General features: G+C 42.8%; 1 protein-coding gene and 1 long non-coding RNA gene across 2 annotated transcripts in view; one reads left to right on the forward strand and one right to left on the reverse strand.

Annotated features, from left to right (window-relative positions):
• The window catches only part of LOC139754961 (V-type proton ATPase subunit e 2-like), a 50,252-nt gene extending 49,895 nt beyond the window's left edge, over positions 1-357 (reverse strand). Inside the window, exon 1 of the mRNA XM_071672802.1 lies at positions 109-357. Within this exon, the coding sequence (XP_071528903.1) occupies positions 109-206 (98 nt within the window). The 5' untranslated portion in view covers positions 207-357. The remainder of the gene's footprint in view (positions 1-108) is intronic.
• Positions 1-22,455, forward strand: part of LOC139754962 (uncharacterized) — a 310,481-nt gene that overhangs the window by 23,543 nt on the left and 264,483 nt on the right. The window lies entirely within an intron of this gene.

The following is a 22,455-nucleotide window of genomic DNA, read 5'->3' on the forward strand; positions in this document are numbered from 1 at the left end:
GTGAACCGTTATCCCTAAATCGTAATCCAGACCAGGATTAGATCACGTATACTCATTTTTCATGGTTTTCTAGCCCGAAGAAATGGGAGAAACTTGGATTATATTTACCTTCTGTTTGGTCCTTTGGGAAGAACGATTGGCAGGACGATCCCCACCAGTCCCCAGAAAAGGGTCATTAAAATGACAGGAATTGCTGCAGCACCCATCCTTCCTTCGGTTTATTTATCTAGATCACGAGAAACTCGTCTTTCTTCCTTTCTGTCGACTGTGAAATAGTTCTCAACTCAACTTTAGTTCTTGCTTTTTGGTTCAGTGATGATGTCACTAGTCGGAGGGAGATCCCATCTGTCAATAACAAAATCTGAGGGACACGAGCCTAACGGATACAGGCCTTACATAAATCCATTTGTTAAAAATGAAATATGAATAAATATTAGTGAAATCGACATAATACAATTGAAAAAAAATCTAATTCACAAAACTTATAATTTTCTGTAAAATATAACACTTTACATGCAGCGGATGTAAAGTGTTATAAGGTTTATTAATCGCCCGTTATTTCTATTATAGGTAAATAATGGTACATGAATATTCTTTACACATTACTGTGATAACGATTACAAAGAACGCTTGCCTTATTAACTTTTTTTCAGATGAAAAGTAATTTCCTGCTGAGGACGTTCTTCAAACTGGATTCTGGATTCGGGCTTAGTTCTCTTTTTTTGGATCTCGCGCACAAGTACGACCTTGTTCTAACCATTTTTCTAATGGATACTACTTACCTATATATTTCTTCATCAGTGATTTATTAGTATGTAATCATATTCAACGCCTTGAGAGGAAACCCGCATTGTAGATATACGAAATTTGTAATTCTGGTCTCTGTTCGAAGTGCACTCCTTTAGTGAAGTTAGACATTACTTTAAATTACTTTAGACCGTTGCTTGATGCTATTGAATGAACGTCAGGACAAAGTCCGACCGAAAGTCTCGTATCTGAGTGCTTTGTTTTACGTCTATGCTATCTGACGTTTACAGCTCATTTTTTTTTAAGTTTGTTGATCTATGTGCGGTGTATGTAGCGTTTGACGCTTATTGCCCGAACCGTATTATCCTTGTAACAGTCGGTAACTATTACATCACATAGCTGAAAATGTGATTAGCATCAGAATTTGGAAGTAAAGAATTTCTTTTTAAGTAATTTCCTCATATACCCAAGTAGGAAATTCTTTGAGTCGGTTGGAATTCTCTTGTCTTACTTCTCTATATTTATGATACTCATTATATATATATATATATATATATATATATATATATATATATATATATATATATATATATATATATATTTATTTATTTATTATACTTTGTCGCTGTCTCCCGCGTTTGCGAGGTAGCGCAAGGAAACAGACGAAAGAAATGGCCCAGCCCCCCCCCCCCCCATACACATGTATATACATACGTCCACACACGCAAATATACATACCTACACAGCTTTCCATGGTTTACCCCAGACGCTTCACATGCCTTGATTCAATCCACTGACAGCACGTCAACCCCGGTATACCACATCGCTCCAATTCACTCTATTCCTTGCCCTCCTTTCACCCTCCTCCATGTTCAGGCCCCGATCACACAAAATCTTTTTCACTCCATCTTTCCACCTCCAATTTGGTCTCCCTCTTCTCCTCGTTCCCTCCACCTCCGACACATATATCCTCTTGGTCAATCTTTCCTCACTCATTCTCTCCATGTGCCCAAACCACTTCAAAACACCCTCTTCTGCTCTCTCAACCACGCTCTTTTTATTTCCACACATCTCTCTTACCCTTACGTTACTCACTCGATCAAACCACCTCACACCACACATTGTCCTCAAACATCTCATTTCCAGCACATCCATCCTCCTGCGCACAACTCTATCCATAGCCCATGCCTCGCAACCATACAACATTGTTGGAACCACTATTCCTTCAAACATATCCATTTTTGCTTTCCGAGATAATGTTCTCGACTTCCACACATTCTTCAAGGCCCCCAGAATTTTCGCCCCCTCCCCCACCCTATGATCCACTTCCGCTTCCATGGTTCCATCCGCTGCCAGATCCACTCCCAGATATCTAAAACACTTCACTTCCTCCAGTTTTTCTCCATTCAAACTCACCTCCCAATTGATTTGACCCTCAACCCTACTGTACCTAATAACCTTGCTCTTATTCACATTTACTCTTAACTTTCTTCTTCCACACACTTTACCAAACTCAGTCACCAGCTTCTGCAGTTTCTTACATGAATCAGCCACCAGCGCTGTATCATCAGCGAACAACAACTGACTGACTTCCCAAGCTCTCTCATCCCCAACAGACTTCATACTTGCCCCTCTTTCCAAAACTCTTGCATTTACCTCCCTAACAACCCCATCCATAAACAAATTAAACAACCATGGAGACATCACACACCCCTGCCGCAAACCTACATTCACTGAGAACCAATCACTTTCCTCTCTTCCTACACGTACACATGCCTTACATCCTCGATAAAAACTTTTCACTGCTTCTAACAACTTTCCTCCCACACCATATATTCTTAATACCTTCCACAGAGCATCTCTATCAACTCTATCATATGCCTTCTCCAGATCCATAAATGCTACATACAAATCCATTTGCTTTTCTAAGTATTTCTCACATACATTCTTCAAAGCAAACACCTGATCCACACATCCTCTACCACTTCTGAAGCCACACTGCTCTTCCCCAATCTGATGCTCTGTACATGCCTTCACCCTCTCAATCATTACCTTCCCATATAATTTACCAGGAATACTCAACAAACTTATACCTCTGTAATTTGAGCACTCACTCTTATCCCCTTTGCCTTTGTACAATGGCACTATGCACGCATTCCGCCAATCCTCAGGCACCTCACCATGAGTCATACATACATTAAATAACCTTACCAACCAGTCAACAATACAGTCACCCCCTTTTTTTAATAAATTCCACTGCAATACCATCCAAACCTGCTGCCTTGCCGGCTTTCATCTTCCGCAAAGCTTTCACTACCTCTTCTCTGTTTACCAAATATATATATATATATATTTATAATACTTTGTCGTTGTTTCCCGCGATAGCGAGGTAGCGCAGGACACACGAAAGAGTGGTCCAACCCACCCACATACGCATGTTTATGCATACACGTCCACACACGCACATATACATAACTATACATTCTAACGTATACATATATATACATTTTTTTTTTTTTTTTTATTGTCGCTGTCTCCCGCGTTTGCGAGGTAGCGCAAGGAAACAGACGAAAGAAATGCCCCCCCCCATACACATGTATATACATACGTCCACACACGAAAATATACACACCTACACAGCTTTCCATGGTTTACCCCAGAGCTTCACATGCCTTGATTCAATCCACTGACAGCACGTCAGCCCCGGTATACCACATCGCTCCAATTCACTCTATTCCTTGCCCTCCTTTCACCCTCTTGCATGTTCAGGCCCCGATCACACAAAATCTTTTTCACTCCATCTTTCCACCTCCAATTTGGTCTCCCTCTTCTCCTTGTTCCCTCCACCTCCGACACATATATCCTCCTGGTCAATCTTTCCTCACTCATCCTCTCCATGTGCCCAAACCACTTCAAAACACCCTCTTCTGCTCTCTCAACCACGCTCTTTTTATTTCCACACATCTCTCTTACCCTTACGTTACTCACTCGATCAAACCACCTCACACCACACATTGTCCTCAAACATCTCATTTCCAGCACATCCATCCTCCTGCGCACAACTCTATCCATAGCCCACGCCTCGCAACCATACAACATTGTTGGAACCACTATTCCTTCAAACATACCCATTTTTGCTTTCCGAGATAATGTTCTCGACTTCCACACATTCTTCAAGGCCCCCAGAATTTTCGCCCCCTCCCCCACCCTATGATCCACTTCCGCTTCCATGGTTCCATCCGCTGCCAGATCCACTCCCAGATATCTAAAACACTTCACTTCCTCCAGTTTTTCTCCATTCAAACTCACCTCCCAATTGACTTGACCCTCAACCCTACTGTACCTAATAACCTTGCTCTTATTCACATTTACTCTTAACTTTCTTTTTCCACACTCAGTCACCAGCTTCTGCAGTTTCACACATGAATCAGCCACCAGCGCTGTATCATCAGCAAACAACAACTGACTCACTTCCCAAGCTCTCTCATCCCCAACAGACTTCATACTTGCCCCTCTTTCCAAAACTCTTGCATTTACCTCCCTAACAACCCCATCCATAAACAAATTAAACAACCATGGAGACATCACACACCCCTGCCGCAAACCTACATTCACTGAGAACCAATCACTTTCCTCTCTTCCTACACGTACACATGCCTTACATCCTCGATAAAAACTTTTCACTGCTTCTAACAACTTTCCTCCCACACCATATATTCTTAATACCTTCCACAGAGCATCTTTATCAGCTCTATCATATGCCTTCTCCAGATCCATAAATGCTACATACAAATCCATTTGCTTTTCTAAGTATTTCTCACATACATTCTTCAAAGCAAACACCTGATCCACACATCCTCTACCACTTCTGAAACCACACTGCTCTTCCCCAATCTGATGCTCTGTACATGCCTTCACCCTCTCAATTAATACCCTCCCATATAATTTACCAGGAATACTCAACAAACTTATACCTCTGTAATTTGAGCACTCACTCTTATCCCCTTTGCCTTTGTACAATGGCACTATGCACGCATTCCGACAATCCTCAGGCACCTCACCATGAGTCATACATACATTAAATAACCTTACCAACCAGTCAACAATACAGTCACCCCCTTTTTTTAATAAATTCCACTGCAATACCATCCAAACCTGCTGCCTTGCCGGCTTTCATCTTCCACAAAGCTTTCACTACCTCTTCTCTGTTTACCAAATCATTTTCCCTAACCCTCTCACTTTGCACACCACCTCGACCAAAACACCCTATATCTGCCACTCTATCATCAAACACATTCAACAAACCTTCGAAATACTCACTCCATCTCCTTCTCACATCACCACTACTTGTTATCACCTCCCCATTTGCGCCCTTCACTGAAGTTCCCATTTGCTCCCTTGTCTTTCGCACTTTATTTACCTCCTTCCAGAACATCTTTTTATTCTCCCTAAAATTTAATGATACTCTCTCACCCCATCTCTCATTTGCCCTTTTTTTTCACCTCTTGCACCTTTCTCTTGACCTCCTGTCTCTTTCTTTTATACATCTCCCACTCAATTGCATTTTTTCCCTGCAAAAATCGTCCAAATGCCTCTCTCTTCTCTTTCACTAATACTCTTACTTCTTCATCCCACCACTCACTACCCTTTCTAATCAACCCACCTTGCGCAATCCATCACTGATTCCCTAAATACATCCCATTCCTCCCCCACTCCCCTTACTTCCATTGTTCTCACCTTTTTCCATTCTGTACTCAGTCTCTCCTGGTACTTCCTCACACAGGTCCCCTTCTCAAGCTCACTTACTCTCACCACCCTCTTCACCCCAACATTCACTCTTCTTTTCTGAAAACCCATACAAATCTTCACCTTAGCCTCCACAAGATAATGATCAGACATCCCTCCAGTTGCACCTGACATATACATATATACGCATGTACATAATTCATACTTGCTGCCTTTATTCATTCTCGTCGCCACCCCGCCACACATGAAATGACTTCCCCCTCCCCCCGCATGCGCGAGAGGTAGCCATAGGAAAAGACAACAGAGGCCACATTCGTTCCCACTAAGTCTCTAGCTGTCATGTATAATGCACCGAAACCACAGCTCCCTTTCCATATCCAGGCCCCACAGAACTTTCCATGGTTTACCCTAGACGCTTCACATTCCCTGGTTTAATCCATTGACAGCACGTCGACCCTGGTATACCACATCTTTCCAATTCACTTTATTCCTTGCACGCCTTTCACCCACCCGCATGTTCAGGCCCCGATCAGGCCCCGGTCACTCACAATCCCCTTCACTTCATTTTTCCACCTCCAATTTGGTCTCCCACTTCTCGTTCCCTCCACCTCTGACACATATATTCTCTGGGTCAATCTTTCATCACTCATTCTCTCCATGTAACCAAACCGTTTCAAAACACCCTCTTCTGCTCTCTCAACCACACTTTTTATTACCACACATCTCTCTTACCCTATTATTCCTTACTCGATCAAACCACCTCACATCACACATTGCCCTCAAACGTCTCATTTCCAGCACATCCACCCTCCTCCGCAGAACTCTATAGATATCCCACGCCTCGCAACCATATAACATTGTTGGAACCACTATTCCTTCAAACATACCCATTTTTGCTTTCCGAGATAATGTTCTCGACTTCCACACATTCTTCAACGCTCCCAGAACTTTCGCACCCCTCCCCCACCCTTTGAATCACTTTCGCTTCCACGGTTCCATCCGCTGCCAAATCCACTCCCAGATATCTAAAACACTTCACTTCCTCCAGTTTTTCTCCATTTAAAACTTACCTCCCAACTGAATTGTCTCTCACCCCTACTGTACCTAATAACCTCCCTAACAACCCCATCCATAAACAAATTAAACAACCATGGAGACATCACACACCCCTGCCGCAAACCTACATTCACTTAAAACTAATCACTTTCCTCTCTTCCTACACATACACATGCCTTACATCCTTGATAAAAACATTTCACTGCTTCTAACAACTTGCCTTCCACACCATATATTCCTAATACCTTCCACACAGCATCTCTATCAACTCTATCATATGCCTTCTCCAGATCCATAAATGCTACATACAAATCCATTTGCTTTTCTAAGTATCTCTCACATACATTCCTCAAAGCAAACACCTGATCCACACACCCTCTACCACTTCTGAAACCACACTGCTCTTTCCCAATCTGATGCTCTGTACATGCCTTCACCCTCTCAATCAATACCCTCCCATATAATTTCCCAGGAATACTCGAAAACCTATACCTTTGTAATTTGAGCACTCACTTTTATCCCCTTTGCCTTTGTACAATGGCACTATGCAAGCATTCCGCCAATCCTCAGGCACCTCACCATGAGTCATACATACATTAAATAACCTTATCAACCTGTCAACAATACAGTCACCCCCTTTTTTTCTTTTAATAAATTCCACTTCAGTACCATCCAAACCCGCTGCCTTGCCGGCTTTCATCTTCAGCAAAGCTTTTACTACCTCTTCTCTGTTTACCAAATTATTTTCCCTAACCCTCTCACTTTGCACACCACCTCGACCAAAACACCCTATATCTGCCACTCTATCATCAAACACATTCAACAAACCTTCAAAATACTCACTCCATCTCTTTCTCACATCACCACTTCTTATCACCTCTCCATTAGCCCCCTTCACTGAAGTTCCCATTTATTCTCTTGTCTTACGCACTTTATTTACCTCCTTCCAAAATATCCTTTTATTCCCCCTAAAATTTAATGATACTCTCTCACCCCAAGTCTCATTTGCCCTCTTTTTCACCTTTTGCACCTTTCTCTTGACCTCCTGCCTCTTTCTTTTATACATCTCCCTGTCATCTGCACTATTTCCTTGAAAAATCGTTCAAATGCCTCTGTCTTCTCTTTCACTAATAATCTTATTTCTTCATCCCACCACTTACTACCCTTTCTAATCTGCCCACCTCCCACGCTTCTCATGCCACAAGCATCTTTTGCGCAAGCCATCACTGCTTCCCTAAATACATTCCATTCCTCCCCCACTCCCCTTACGTCCTTTGTTCTCACCTTTCTCCATTCTGTACTCAATCTCTCCTGGTACTTCCTCACACAAGTCTCCTTCCTAAGCTCACTTACTCTCACCACTCTCTTCATCCAACATTCTTCTTTTGTGAAAACATCTACAAAGCTTCACCTTTGCCTCCACAAGATAATGATCAGACATCCCTCCAGTTGCACCTCTCAGCACATTATCATCCAAAAGTCTCTTTCGCACGCCTATCAATTAACACGTTATCCAATAACGCTATCTGGCCATCTCTCCTAATTACATACGTATACTTATGTATATCTCTCTTTTTAAACCAGGTATTCCCAATCACCAGACCTTTTTTCAGCACATAAATCTACAAGCTCTTCACCATTTCCATTTACAACACTGAACACCCCATGTACACCAATTATTCCCTGAACTGCCACATTATCACCTTTGCATTCAAATTACCCATCACTGTAACCCGGTCTCGAGCATCAAAAGTACTAACACACTCGCTCAGCTGCTCCCAAAACACTTGCCTCTCATGATCTTTCTTCTCATCCCCAGGTGCATATGCGCCAATAATCACCCATCTCTCTCCATCCACTTTCAGTTTTACCCATATCAATCTAGAGTTTACTTTCTTACACTCTATCACATACTCCCACCACTCCTGTTTCAGGAGTAGTGCTACGCCTTCCCTTGCTCTTGTCCTCTCACTTACCCCTGACTTTACTCCCAAGACATTCCCAAACCACTCTTCCCCTTTACCCTTGAGCTTCGTTTCACTTAGAGCCAAAACATCCAGGTTTCTTTCCTCAAACATACTACCTCTCCTTTTTTCTCATCTTGGTTACATCCACACACATTTAGACACCCCAATCTGAGCCTTCGAGGAGGATGAGCACTCCCCGCGTGGCTCCTCCGTCTGTTTTTCTTTTTAGAAAGTTAAAGTACAAGGACGGGAGGGTTTTCAGCCCCCCGCTTCCGTTCCCTTTAGTCGCTTTCTACGACACGTGAGGAATGCATGGGGAGTATTCTTTCTCCCCTATCCCCAGTGTGGAAGTCGAGAACATTATCTCGAAAAGCAAAAATGGGTATGTTTGAAGGAATAGTGGTTCCAACAATGTTGTATGGTTGCGAGGCGTGGGCTATGGATAGAGATGTGCGCAGGAGGATGGATGTGCTGGAAATGAGATGTTTGAGGAAAATGTGTGGTGTGAGGTGGTTTGATCGAGTAAGTAACGTAAGGGTAAGAGAGATGTGTGGAAATAAAAAGAGCGTGGTTGAGAGAGCAGAAGAGGGTGTTTTGAAATGGTTTGGGCACATGGAGAGAATGAGTGAGGAAAGATTGACCAAGAGGATATATGTGTCGGAGGTGGAGGGAACGAGGAGAAGAGGGAGACCAAATTGGAGGTGGAAAGATGGAGTGAAAAAGATTTTGTGTGATCGGGGCCTGAACATGCAGGAGGGTGAAAGGAGGGCAAGGAATAGAGTGAATTGGAGGGATGTGGTATACAGGGGTTGACGTGCTGTCAGTGGATTGAATCAAGGCATGTGAAGCGTCTGGGGTAAACCATGGAAAGCTGTGTAGGTATGTATATTTGCGTGTGTGGACGTGTGTATGTACATGTGTATGGGGGGGGGGGGCATTTCTTTCGTCTGTTTCCTTGCGCTACCTCGCAAACGCGGGAGACAGCGACAAAGTATAAAAAAAAAATAAAAAATATATATATATATATATATATATATATATATATATATATATATATATATATATATATGATAGAGTGGCAGATATAGGGTGTCTTGGTCGAGGTGGTGTGCAAAGTGAGAGGGTTGGGGAAAATGATTTGGTAAACAGAGAAGAGGTAGTAAAAGCTTTGCGGAAGATGAAAGCCGGCAAGGCAGCAGGTTTGGATGGTATTGCAGTGGAATTTATTAAAAAAGGGGGTGACTGTATTGTTGACTGGTTGGTAAGGTTATTTGATGTATGTATGACTCATGGTGAGGCGCCTGAGGATTGGCGGACTGCGTGCATAGTGCCATTGTACAAAGGCAAAGGGGATAAGAGTGAGTGCTCAAATCACAGAGGTATAAGTTTGTTGAGTATTCCTGGTAAATTATATGGGAGGGTATTGATTGAGAGGGTGAAGGCATGTACAGAGCATCAGATTGGGAAAGAGCAGTGTAGTTTCAGAAGTGGTAGAGGATGTGTGGATCAGGTGTTTGCTTTGAAGAATGTATGTGAGAAATACTTAGAAAAGCAAATGGATTTGTATGTAGCATTTATGGATCTGGAGAAGGCATATGATAGAGTTGATAGAGATGCTTTGTGAAAGGTATTAAGAATATATGGTGTGGGTGGCAAGTTGTTAGAAGCAGTGAAAAGTTTTTATCGAGGATGTAAGGCATGTGTACGTGTAGAAGAGAGGAAAGTGATTGTTTCTCAGTGAATGTAGGTTTGCGGCAGGGGTGTGTGATGTCTCCATGGTTGTTTAATTTGTTTATGGATGGGGTTGTTAGGGAGGTGAATGCAAGAGTTTTGGAAAGAGGGGCAAGAATGAAGTCTGTTGTGGATGAGAGAGCTTGGGAAGTGAGTCAGTTGTTGTTCGCTGATGATACGACGCTGGTGGCTGATTCATGTGAGAAACTGCAGAAGGTGGTGACTGAGTTTGGTAAAGTGTGTGAAAGAAGAAAGTTAAGAGTAAATGTGAATAAGAGCAAGGTTATTAGGTACAGTAGGGTTGAGGGTCAAGTCAATTGGGAGGTAAGTTTGAATGGAGAAAAACTGGAGGAAGTAAAGTGTTTTAGATATCTGGGAGTGGATCTGGCAGCGGATGGAACCATGGAAGCGGAAGTGAATCATAGGGTGGGGTAGGGGGCGAAAATCCTGGGAGCCTTGAAGAATGTGTGGAAGTCGAGAACATTATCTCGGAAAGCAAAAAATGTTTGAAGGAATAGTGGTTCCAACAATGTTATATGGTTGCGAGGCGTGGGCTATGGATAGAAATGTGCGCAGGAGGGTGGATGTGCTGGAAATGAGATGTTTGAGGACAATGTGTGGTGTGAGGTGGTTTGATCGAGTAAGTAATGTAAGGGTAAAAGAGATGTGTGGAGATAAAAAGAGCATGGTTGAGAGAGCAGAAGAGGGTGTTTTGAAATGGTTTGGGCACATGGAGAGAATGAGTGAGGAAAGATTTACCAAGAGGATTTATGTGTCGGAGGTGGAGGGAACGAGAAGTGGGAGACCAAATTGGAGGTGGAAAGATGGAGTGAAAAAGATTTTGAGTGATCGGGGCCTGAACATGCAGGAGGGTGAAAGGCAGGCAAGGAATAGAGTGAATTGGATCGATGTGGTATACCGGGGTTGACGTGCTGTCAGTGGATTGAATCAGGGCATGTGAAGCGTCTGGGGTAAACCATGGAAAGCTGTGTGGAGCCTGGATGTGGAAAGGGAGCTGTGGTTTCGGGCATTATTGCATGATAGCTAGAGACTGAGTGTGAACGAATGAGGCCTTTGTTGTCTTTTCCTAGCGCTACCCCGCACACGTGAGGGGGGAGGGAGATGGTATTCCATGTGTGGCGAGGTGGCAATGGGAATGAATAAAGGCAGACAGTGTGAACTGTGTGTATGTGTATATATGTATGTGTCTGTGTGTGTATATATATGTGTACGTTGAGATGTATAGGTATTTATATTTTGCGTGTGTGGACGTGTGTGTATATACATGTGTATGGGGGTGGGTTGGGCCATTTTCTTTCGTCTGTTTCCTTGCGCTACCTAGCAAACGCGGGAGACAGCGACAAAGCAAAATAAATATAGATAAATAATATATATATATATATATATATATATATATATATATATATATATATATATATATATATATATATATATATATATATATATTCCTACGAGTCCACTGGGAAAATGAAACACAGTAAGTTCCCAGGTGCACTTTCGTGTAATAATCACATCATCAGGGGAGACACAATAGAGAAATGTAACAGTCAGTTGATATACAACGAAGAGACGTAGCTAGACCGCCATTTGGTATACATGCGATTGTCCAAGACGGACAACGAGCGTATCATAAACTTACTATGTGGACAAGAAGGTGAATTGTTTACAAATTTTATCAACAATAAAGTTATCCAATTTGTATAGACCTTCACTGATATGAAGATTATAATTCTTTGTGTATTAAATTATAGAAGATTCAAAGATATTTCTCGTGATACTGGATTTAGAGTTAATAACTGCGATGCATTACTCCAGTCAATACAATGATCATAGTTTTTAACGTGTTTAAGCAAGGCATTTGATTCTTGTCCCGTTCTTGTACTATAGTTATGTTGCTTAAGTCTAACAGAAAGATCCTTATTAGTCTGCCCAACATATATCTTATCACAATTTCTACAAGCCTCTTTATAGATGCACCCAGGAGAATTTGATACGTTACCAAGCTACAATCATTGCAGGTTGGTGCGGGCTGCCCCTGACGTATCGTCCACCACTGCATGCTCCAGTGCACATAAACTTGCTCTTGTGATGTAAAACAAAAGTAACACAGCTCATTGTACACTGGCAGGAACTTTTTTCTTTTATGTTAGCTTAGACGGCACGGGCAACTGAAGCGCTAATCAAGGCTATCTCATTAATGGTATATATATATATATATATATATATATATATATATATATATATATATATATATATATATATATATATATTTCTGTGAGAAACTGCAGAAGCTGGTGACTGAGTTTGGTAAAGTGTGTGAAAGAAGAAAGTTAAGAGTAAATGTGAATAAGAGCAAGGTTATTAGGTACAGTAGGGTTGAGGGTCAAGTCAATTGGGAGGTAAGTTTGAATGGAGAAAAACTGGAGGAAGTAAAGTGTTTTAGATATCTGGGAGTGGATCTGGCAGCGGATGGAACCATGGAAGCGGAAGTGGATCATAGGGTGGGGGAGGGGGCGAAAATCCTGGGAGCCTTGAAGAATGTGTGGAAGTCGAGAACATTATCTCGGAAAGCAAAAATGGGTATATTTGAAGGAATAGTGGTTCCAACAATTTCGTATTGGTTTCGAGGCGTGGGCTATGGATAGAGTTGTGCGCAGGAGGATGGATGTGCTGGAAATGAGATGTTTGAGGACAATGTGTGGTGTGAGGTGGTTTGATCGAGTAAGTAACGGAAGGGTAAGAGAGATGTGTGGAAATAAAAAGAGCGTGGTTGAGAGAGCAGAAGAGGGTATTTTGAAATGGTTTGGGCACATGGAGAGAATGAGTGAGGAAAGATTGACCAAGAGGATATATGTGTCGGAGGTGGAGGGAACGAGGAGAAGTGGGAGACCAAATTGGAGGTGGAAAGATGGAGTGAAAAAGATTTTGTGTGATCGGGGCCTGAACATGCAGGAGGGTGAAAGTAGGGCAAGGAATAGAGTGAATTGGATCGATGTGGTATACCGGGGTTGACGTGCTGTCAGTGGATTGAATCAGGACATGTGAAGCGTCTGGGGTAAACCATGGAAAGCTGTGTAGGTATGTATATTTGCGTGTGTGGACGTATGTATATACATGTGTATGGGGGTGGGTTGGGCCATTTCTTTCGTCTGTTTCCTTGCGCTGCCTCGCGGACGCGGGAGACAGCGACAAAGCAAAAAAAAAAAAAAGAAAAATTAATTTAATTTACTTTTTCGCTGTCTCCTGCATTAGCGGGGTGGCGCGGGGAAGGGGATGAGGGAGTGGCCCAACCCACCCACATAAGCATGTATATATATATGTGTGTGTGTATATATATCGAGGATTTAAGGCATGTGTACGTGTAGGAAGAGAGGAAAGTGATTGGTTCTCAGTGAATGTAGGTTTGCGGCAGGGGTGTGTGATGTCTCCATGGTTGTTTAATTTGTTTATGGATGGGGTTGTTAGGGAGGTGAATGCAAGAGTTTTGGAAAGAGGGGCAAGTATGAAGTCTGTTGTGGATGAGAGAGCTTGGGAAGTGAGTCAGTTGTTGTTCGCTGATGATACAGCGCTGGTGGCTGATTCATGTGAGAAACTGCAGAAGCTGGTGACTGAGTTTGGTAAAGTGTGTGAAAGAAGAAAGTTAAGAGTAAATGTGAATAAGAGCAAGGTTAATAGGTACAGTAGGGTTGAGGGTCAAGTCAATTGGGAGGTGAGTTTGAATGGAGAAAAACTGGAGGAAGTGAAGTGTTTTAGATATCTGGGAGTGGATCTGGCAGCGGATGGAACCATGGAAGCGGAAGTGGATCATAGAGTGGGGGAGGGGGCGAAAATTCTGGGAGCCTTGAAGAATGTGTGGAAGTCGAGAACATTATCTCGGAAAGCAAAAATGGGTATGTTTGAAGGAATAGTGGTTCCAACAATGTTGTATGGTTGCGAGGCGTGGGCTATGGATAGAGTTGTGCGCAGGAGGATGGATGTGCTGGAAATGAGATGTTTAAGGACAATGTGTGGTGTGAGGTGGTTTGATCGAGTGAGTAACGTAAGGGTAAGAGAGATGTGTGAAAATAAAAAGAGCGTGGTTGAGAGAGCAGAAGAGGGTGTTTTGAAGTGGTTTGGGCACATGGAGAGAATGAGTGAGGAAAGATTGACCAAGAGGATATATGTGTCGGAGGTGGAGGGAACGAGGAGAAGAGGGAGACCAAATTGGAGGTGGAAAGATGGAGTGAAAAAGATTTTGTGTGATCGGGGCCTGAACATGGAGGAGGGTGAAAGGAGGGCAAGGAATAGAGTGAATTGGAGCGATGTGGTATACCGGGGTTGACGTGCTGTCAGTGGATTGAATCAAGGCATGTGAAGCGTCTGGGGTATACCATGGAAAGCTGTGTAGGTATGTATATTTGCGTGTGTGGACGTATGTATATACATGTGTATGGGGGGGAGGCCATTTCTTTCGTCTGTTTCCTTGCGCTACCTCGCAAACGCGGGAGACAGCGACAAAGTATAATAATAATATAATAAATAATATATATATATATATATATATATATATATATATATATATATATATATATATATATATATATATATATATATATATATATATATATTCCAGGGGATAGGGGAGAAAGAATACTTCCCACGCATTTCCTCACGTGTCGTAGAAGGCGACTAAAGGGAACGGGAGCGGAGGGCTAGGAACTCTCCCCTCCTTGTATTTTAACATTCTAAAGGGGGAAACAGAAGGAGGAGTCACGCGGGGAGTGCTCATCCTCCTCGAAGGCTCTGTTTAGGTTGTCAAAATGTGTGTGGATGTAACCAAGATGAGAAAAAGGAGAGATAGTTAGCATGTTTGAGGAAAGGAACCTGGATGTTTTGGCTATGAGTGAAACGAAGCTCAAGAGTGAAGCGGACGAATGGTTTGGGAATGTCTTGGGAGTAAAGTCAGGGGTTGGTGAGAGGACAAAAGCAAATTAAGGAGTAGCATTCCTCCTGAAGCAGGAGTTGTGGGAGTATGTGATAGAGTGTAGGAAAGTAATCTCTAGATTGATATGGATAAAACTGAAAGTGGATGGGGAGAAATGGGTGATTATTGGTGCCCATGCACCTGGTCATGAGAAGAAAGATCATGAGAGGCAAGTGTTTTGGGAGCAGCTGAGTGAGTGTGTCAGCAGCTTTGATGCACGAGATCGGGTTATAGTGATGGGTGATTTGAATGCATAGGTGAGTAATGTGGCTGTTGAGGGTATGATTGGTGTACATGGAAATGAAGAGCTTTTAGATTTGTGTGCTGACAAAGAACTGGTGATTGGGAGTACTTTGTTTAAAAAGAGATATACATAAGTATCCGTATGTAAGTAGGAGAGATGGCAAGAGAGCGTTATTAGGTTGCGTGTTAATTGATAGGCGTGTGAAAGAGACTTTAGGATGTTAATGTGCTGAGAGGGGTAACTAGGGGGATGTCTGATCATTATCTTGTGGAGGCGAAGGTGAAGATTTGTAGAGGTTTTCAGAAAAGAGGAGAAAATGTAGGGGGTGAAGAGAGGAAGTTAACTTGGAAAGGAGACTTGTGTAAGGAAGTACCAGGAGAGATTGAGTGCAGAATGGAAAAAGGTGAGAGGAAATGACGTAAGGGGTGTGAGGGAAGAATGGGATGTATTTATGGAAGCTTTCGTGGCTTGTGTAAAAGATGCCTGTGGCATGAGAAAGGTAGGAGGTGGGCAGATTAGAAAGGGTAGTGAGTGGTGGGATGAAGAAGTAAGATTGTTTGTGAAAGAGAAGAGAGAGGCGTTTGAACGATTCTTGCAGGGAAGCAGTGCGAATGACTGGGTGATGTATAAAAGAAAGAGGCAGGAGATGAAGAGATAGGTGCAAGAGGTGAATAAGAGGGCAAATGAGAATTGTGGTGAGAGAGTATTATTGAATTTTCGGGGGCATAAAAAATTTTTTTGAAAGGAGGTAAACAACGTGCATAAGATAAGAGTACAATTGGGAACATCGGTTAAGGGGGCTAATGAGGAGGTAATAACAGTTAGTGGTGAAGTGAGGAGATCGAGTATTTTGAAGGTTTGTTGAATACCTTTACATTTCATCGTATACATTTATATACATACACAGACATATACATTTATACACATGAACATAATTCATACTTACTGCCTTTATTCATTTTTGTCGCCACCCCGCCACACATGAAATGACAACCCCCTCCCCCCGCACGCGCGCGAGGTAGCGCCAGAAAAAGACAACAAAGGCCACATTCGTTCACACTCAGTCTCTAGCTGTCATGTATAATGCACCGAAACCACAGCTACCTTTCCACATCCAGGCCCCACAAAACCTTCCATGGTTTACCCCAGACGCTTCACATTCCCTGGTTCAATCCAGTGTCAGCACGTCGACCCCGGTATACCACATCTTTCCAATTCACTATTCCTTGCACGCCTTTCACCCTCCTGCATGCTGATAACCACGAGGAAAGTGAAATACGATAAGGTCGCAAGTGTACTTTCTTGTAATAATCATATCGTCAGGGGAGATACAAAAATGATTTCGAAGACTTGTCACAGCCAGTTGATATACGAGGAAGATACATGCGTTTAGGTTGGTATGTTCGGGGGTGGGAACATGCCTGTCATAAAAATTTCATCACGTGGACAAGAAAGGGAACTTTTTACAAATTTTTCCTACAAAAAGCTATCCAGTTTGTATCATCCTTCACTAATATTAACGTTACATTTTTTTGTGTGTTTCATAATAGAAGATTCAGTTATATATCTCAAGGTAAATGAGTTAGTTAGCTGAATTGACATTTCTCCACTCTGTACAATGTTCATAACTTTTAGCATGATTAAACAAATCATTTGATTCTTGCCCTCTTCATATACTTTATTTATGTTGCTTAAGTCTGGCATAAAGATCCTTACCAGTCTGCCCAACGTAAAACATATTACAGTTTTTATAAGGGATTATGTGAACACATCTTGCAAAATTTTCTGGCGTGTTCCTGATTAAGAATTTTTTATAGTATTGTTATCTCTAAAGGCTACATTTACACTCTATATATTAGATTTTATAAACATCAACACAGCACTCGACTTTGTCCCATAACATTCTTACACAAAAGATGCCGCCAAACCCGTGTCATGTGCAAAGGCTTCTCCTCCAAAATCCTAGAATTCTACGATTGACTTATGGAAAGAGTAAATCTTTCTCCAATTCCCCTTAATCTACTCCTACATGACCTCTTTAGTCTGGGATATGCAGATGACCTCAAGATACAGCACATCTTAACACCACGCAAGCAACAACAGACATACAACACCAAATCACGCTGTTAGAGCAGAGCACTTAAAGCTTGAGGCATTATGTCTGTATCTCACAACGGATATGAATAGAACCTGTATCTTCCATAACCTTGAATGATCAAGCGCTCAACAGAATGCCAGTTATGCTTAGTTATCACATGTGACAAACGTGTGACATTTACTTCACCATACCACAAACATCAACACAAACGATATAAACAGACGTCCACAGAACATCTACTGGCTCCTGTTTTGGGCTAGAAAACTAGTCTTTAAATGTCCTCTATAAGCAATCCATCTGCTCCATCCTAAACTATGTCTCACCTGCCTGGTTATCTACCCCCCCAGAAGCTAATATAACAAATCTATAATCCCTCTCAAATACAAGACACTTTGCATATGCAGAAGTTGTGTATAAGCCACGAACATTCATCTGCATAACATACCATAAGATGTTTCCAGGACAATTCCCTTTGAACATGCTTGGCAACAAACCTTGACTCCTTGCCACGCAAACCTTTTTATAGCTATCAATCTTCAAACAATACACATATGTTCGAGACTGTCTCGCATCTTAGCAGTTTTTATTATCAGATCCCCTCTCCTTTCCCCAGCAAATACAGTAACAAAAACATATTCACGCTGTAATGACTTGACAAGCACTAAACACCCGCTCCCTCCAATCCAGTCTTCATCCACCCTCCATCATATACTCATCTGAAATTACCTTCTCCAGACATGTACCTGTTATACTTTCTCATATGCCTTCTAGACACCAACCATATCTTCAACTTCACAAACTTGGTGTCAGTATATCGCAAGATCCCCTTCGCTTCCACCATACAACTTCCACACTGAAGACAGTCGTCCACCGCTCACCCCACACACACACACACACACACACACACATCACCACACTAGATGACCTGTGGTCTTGCCCAGTGGACGTGTCTAGTCTAGTTTCTTGAACGCTGGAGGAGCTCCATAGAATGGGATTCTGGGGTAGGAAGTTCAAGTTACAGAATATATTCTCTTTGATAAATGGAGTTGAACTTTTTGTTTGTTGTTTCCTCTCATTATGACGGGTCTTTACGAATACGTCGTTCTTTTTATATTCACACCATTGTGTGGTGTTTGGAAGATATTCCACCGTAAAGATTTCATGATTTAGTTATTGTTTTGGCTGTCATTTTGTGGTTTTCTTCGATACCTTCTGAGGAGAGGCAAAATCTGAGTAATATTGGCATGATTGTAATCACCAATTCTTGTATTTCCTTTTTACAGCCATATAAGTGTAAACACTTAGTTCGGCACGTCCACGCGTGCGTCTTGGGAACTCATAGTGCACATATCTAGAGAATTTGGTTGTTTTTTCTGTGTGGATTTTCATGCATGACCTCGAAGTCGCCCATCACAAGAACTTTTATTGTCTCATCTTAGCGTTCGTCGTGTGTCGGATTTGTTGCTTGTCCGTACGACCGCACGGATGTGTACGTGTGAGGGCGTGCGTCACTGTGTACAGGACCAGATTTCTGTTGATGTATAACCAAAAGATAAGGCTTATTTAAATTGTACGTATTGTTTCACAAGGATAATGTATGTCGACCTTTACGAAATATGAAGTAAAGCTTGACATATCTGTTGGGTACGAAAATTCTCTCCTCTTGTTTACGGACCTTAGCGCAGCAGGGCTGCTTAGATCTCCTGTCTGTCGCTGCTCGTGGCTTCCTTGATTTTGTGTCCCAGAGAACAATACGTCATTATCGGCGTACAGGCAGACACCCTCATTCTTGAAACTGGCGACGATCTTCCATCCTGCCTGGCGGACGAGACAATGGGATGATCGACGCTATGTTCTGCACTCATTTTTAAGGAATGAATTAAGAGACATCCGGCCCGTGGTATGTGGATATTGTTATCGATTTTGCCTCAACGCAGAGGAACGAGGTTCGTCGCAACGGAGCACGACCCCCCAGTAACTATCATTAGTATTTAATACCAGTAATGACAGACTTCATTATGGAGGCAAGTACTTAGGGTCTTCCTGTGGGGCGGCGCTGAGTGAGGGAACGTGTTATCATGACATTGTTTGGTGGGTTCCGCCTTTGCCCTACCTGGACCCACCCTGGCACGCCCACGCCCCACACACACACACAATGCCAGGACGTAGCTTGGGAGATTCGCTTGGGGACAGGGGCTGAGAGGTCATGGCTGAGGGAACACAGCTGGGAAAGAAGCTTGGAAAACGATCACCAGAGGACCAATCTGTAGATACAGTTGGGATTGCAACTGAGGTCATTGTCGGAATGGTTTGGTTAGTGAGCTGTTGGAATGGTTAGGGGGATAGTATTGGATTCACGGCCTTGGAATGCAAACAGCGATGGAAACTTAGCTGCTGTTGTAGTCAAGAGAGACATGGGTTGGACTTTGATTGCAGAGATTGATGGTATCAGACGCTTGTGGCTGCAAGAAACAGGATTGTGGATGCGGCAGAGGGTGGCGCCCCCCCCCTCCCCCAGTACACAAGTTAGAAGTGTGCTGAGGAGTGTGGGAGTCTCCCTTCGTTACCCGGGTGGAGACGTTGGAAGGAGCATCTTTGGGAATACGGTCGTGGGTTGCATGTCTGTACCCAGCTGGGAACGCGGCTAGGAACATGCTCTATGGACGGGAATAGTGTCGCACATTTCAGACCCGGCGAGAGTAATGGACCCGGAAGCTGCTGGCGTTCGCATCTCGGGGCACAGCTGGAGGGTTATGGTACACGATGCAGCTGGAACCATAACAGAGGACACGATTCAAGTCTTTGCTGAGAACACCGCTGGAGACGCGGAAGACTTAGTCGGTACCACAGCTGACGATACAACTGGCTTGGAGGCTGGTAGTGTAGGTGAGGACACGGTTGTGTGCAGGATTAAGAACTTGTGTGAGGACATGTTTGGAGGACGTTGACAGGGTAGAAAACCACTCCAGAAAAACATCTGGTGTCCCCGGAAGCGTATGATAATGTGCATTTCTTCGTTTACTTAATTAGAAGCTGGAAGTCGTTGGGGAGTTGTGGAAAATTGGGGGAGGGTGTTGTGGTAGACTGGTTTTAGGGGCGGGGAGGTTGTGGTAGAGTTGGGTCGGGTTGTGATAGAGAGGCGGGTGTTGTGGGTGTGGAATAGGTATGGACGTATTAGGGTAGAGTTATGGTAGACTGGAGTGGGATGGGGTTATTGTGGTTGTTGTTGTTGTATGTGTGTGTGTGTGTGTGATTATTTTCTGTGTTACGGAGGGAGAGTTTTACACTCGTTTTGTCCCATCTCTTAACTTTGTATATATGTACCATGTCTTTACCTGAGCTATGTCTGCACACACACTCACACCAGGGGAAGATGAACATGTGGGTTGGGTGTAGGCCGAATGCCACGCCTAGGGTTCAAACCCGTGATTGTCTTGCCCGTGGTAACTCATGTTCAGTAACGCTGAGCCCTACGCCATGTGTGTGTGTGTGTGTGTGTGTGTGTGTGTGTGTGTGTGTGTGTGTGTGTGTCTGAGTCTGTGTGTTAGAGTGTTCTGCGTTCATTTGCATACCAGATGTTTATCAAGCGGAAGTCCACGTCACTAGTGAGCTCCACCTGTCCTTTGCTGTCCTCAATAAAAACGTTAAACTTTTTTGGCCTGACGAAGAGTCGTGAAATACTTTTGTAATCATCTGCTTCTCTTGTGTTGTGGTCACATTTGCGCTGAGTAGCTGCCGGCAGGATCGCCGGCAGGATCATCTCACAAAGTTAACCTGCTCAGAAGATCAGACAAATTGGACCTCCTTTGTGTAGCGGCTAGCGTTGTTGACCATGACACATGCACGGGCCACAGGGAGTCGAGCCCTTACAGATTTGAATGCTGGCTGCGGTAGTCGGTTCATAGTCTATCCAGCTGTTCATCCTCCCCAAAGGTTTGGTAGATAAATTGGGTACCTGGCTTAGGCTAGAATATATATATATATATATATATATATATATATATATATATATATATATATATATATATATATATATATATATATATATATACTCTTTTTTTTAAACTTCGCCATTTCCCGCGTTAGCGAGGTAGCGTTAGGAACAGAGGACTGGGCCTTTTTTGGAATATCCTCACCTGGCCCCTCTGTTCCTTCTTTTGGAAAATTAAAAAAAAAAAAAAGAGAGGGGAGGATTTCCAGCCCCCCGCTCCCTCCCCTTTTAGTCGCCTTCTACGACACGCAGGGAATACGTGGGAAGTATTCTTAATCCCCTATCCCCAGGGATAATATATATATATATATATATATATATATATATATATATATATATATATATATATATATATATATATATATATATTTTCCCTGGGGATATATATATATATATATTTTCCCTGGGGATAGGGGAGAAAGAATACTTCCCACGTATTCCCTGCGTGTCGTAGAAGGCGACTAAAAGGGGAGGGAGCGGGGGGCTGGAAATCCTCCCCTCTCGTTTTTTTTTTTAATTTTCCAAAAGAGGGAACAGAGAATTGCGCCAGGTGAGGGTATTCCCTCAAAGGCCCAGTCCTCTGTTCTTAACGCTACCTCGCTAATGCGGGAAATGGCGAATAGTTTGAAAGAAAAAGAAAGAATATATATATATATATATATATATATATATATATATATATATATATATATATATATATATATATATATATATCGTTGATGAGATGGCCTTGATAAGGTGCCTCCCTTTCCCTAGTATGTACGGATCCACGATCAATACGTAAGGATTCCTGTGATGACAGTATGCTGTACCTGGATTGTGAGGAACACAAGCGTTGATTTGAGAGTTTGGGTGTGGAGCAGTGTCGTCCACAACCCTAGGTATCGCGGG

This window comes from Panulirus ornatus, chromosome 18 (assembly GCF_036320965.1).
Source record: "Panulirus ornatus isolate Po-2019 chromosome 18, ASM3632096v1, whole genome shotgun sequence".
Classification (NCBI taxonomy): domain Eukaryota; kingdom Metazoa; phylum Arthropoda; class Malacostraca; order Decapoda; family Palinuridae; genus Panulirus; species Panulirus ornatus.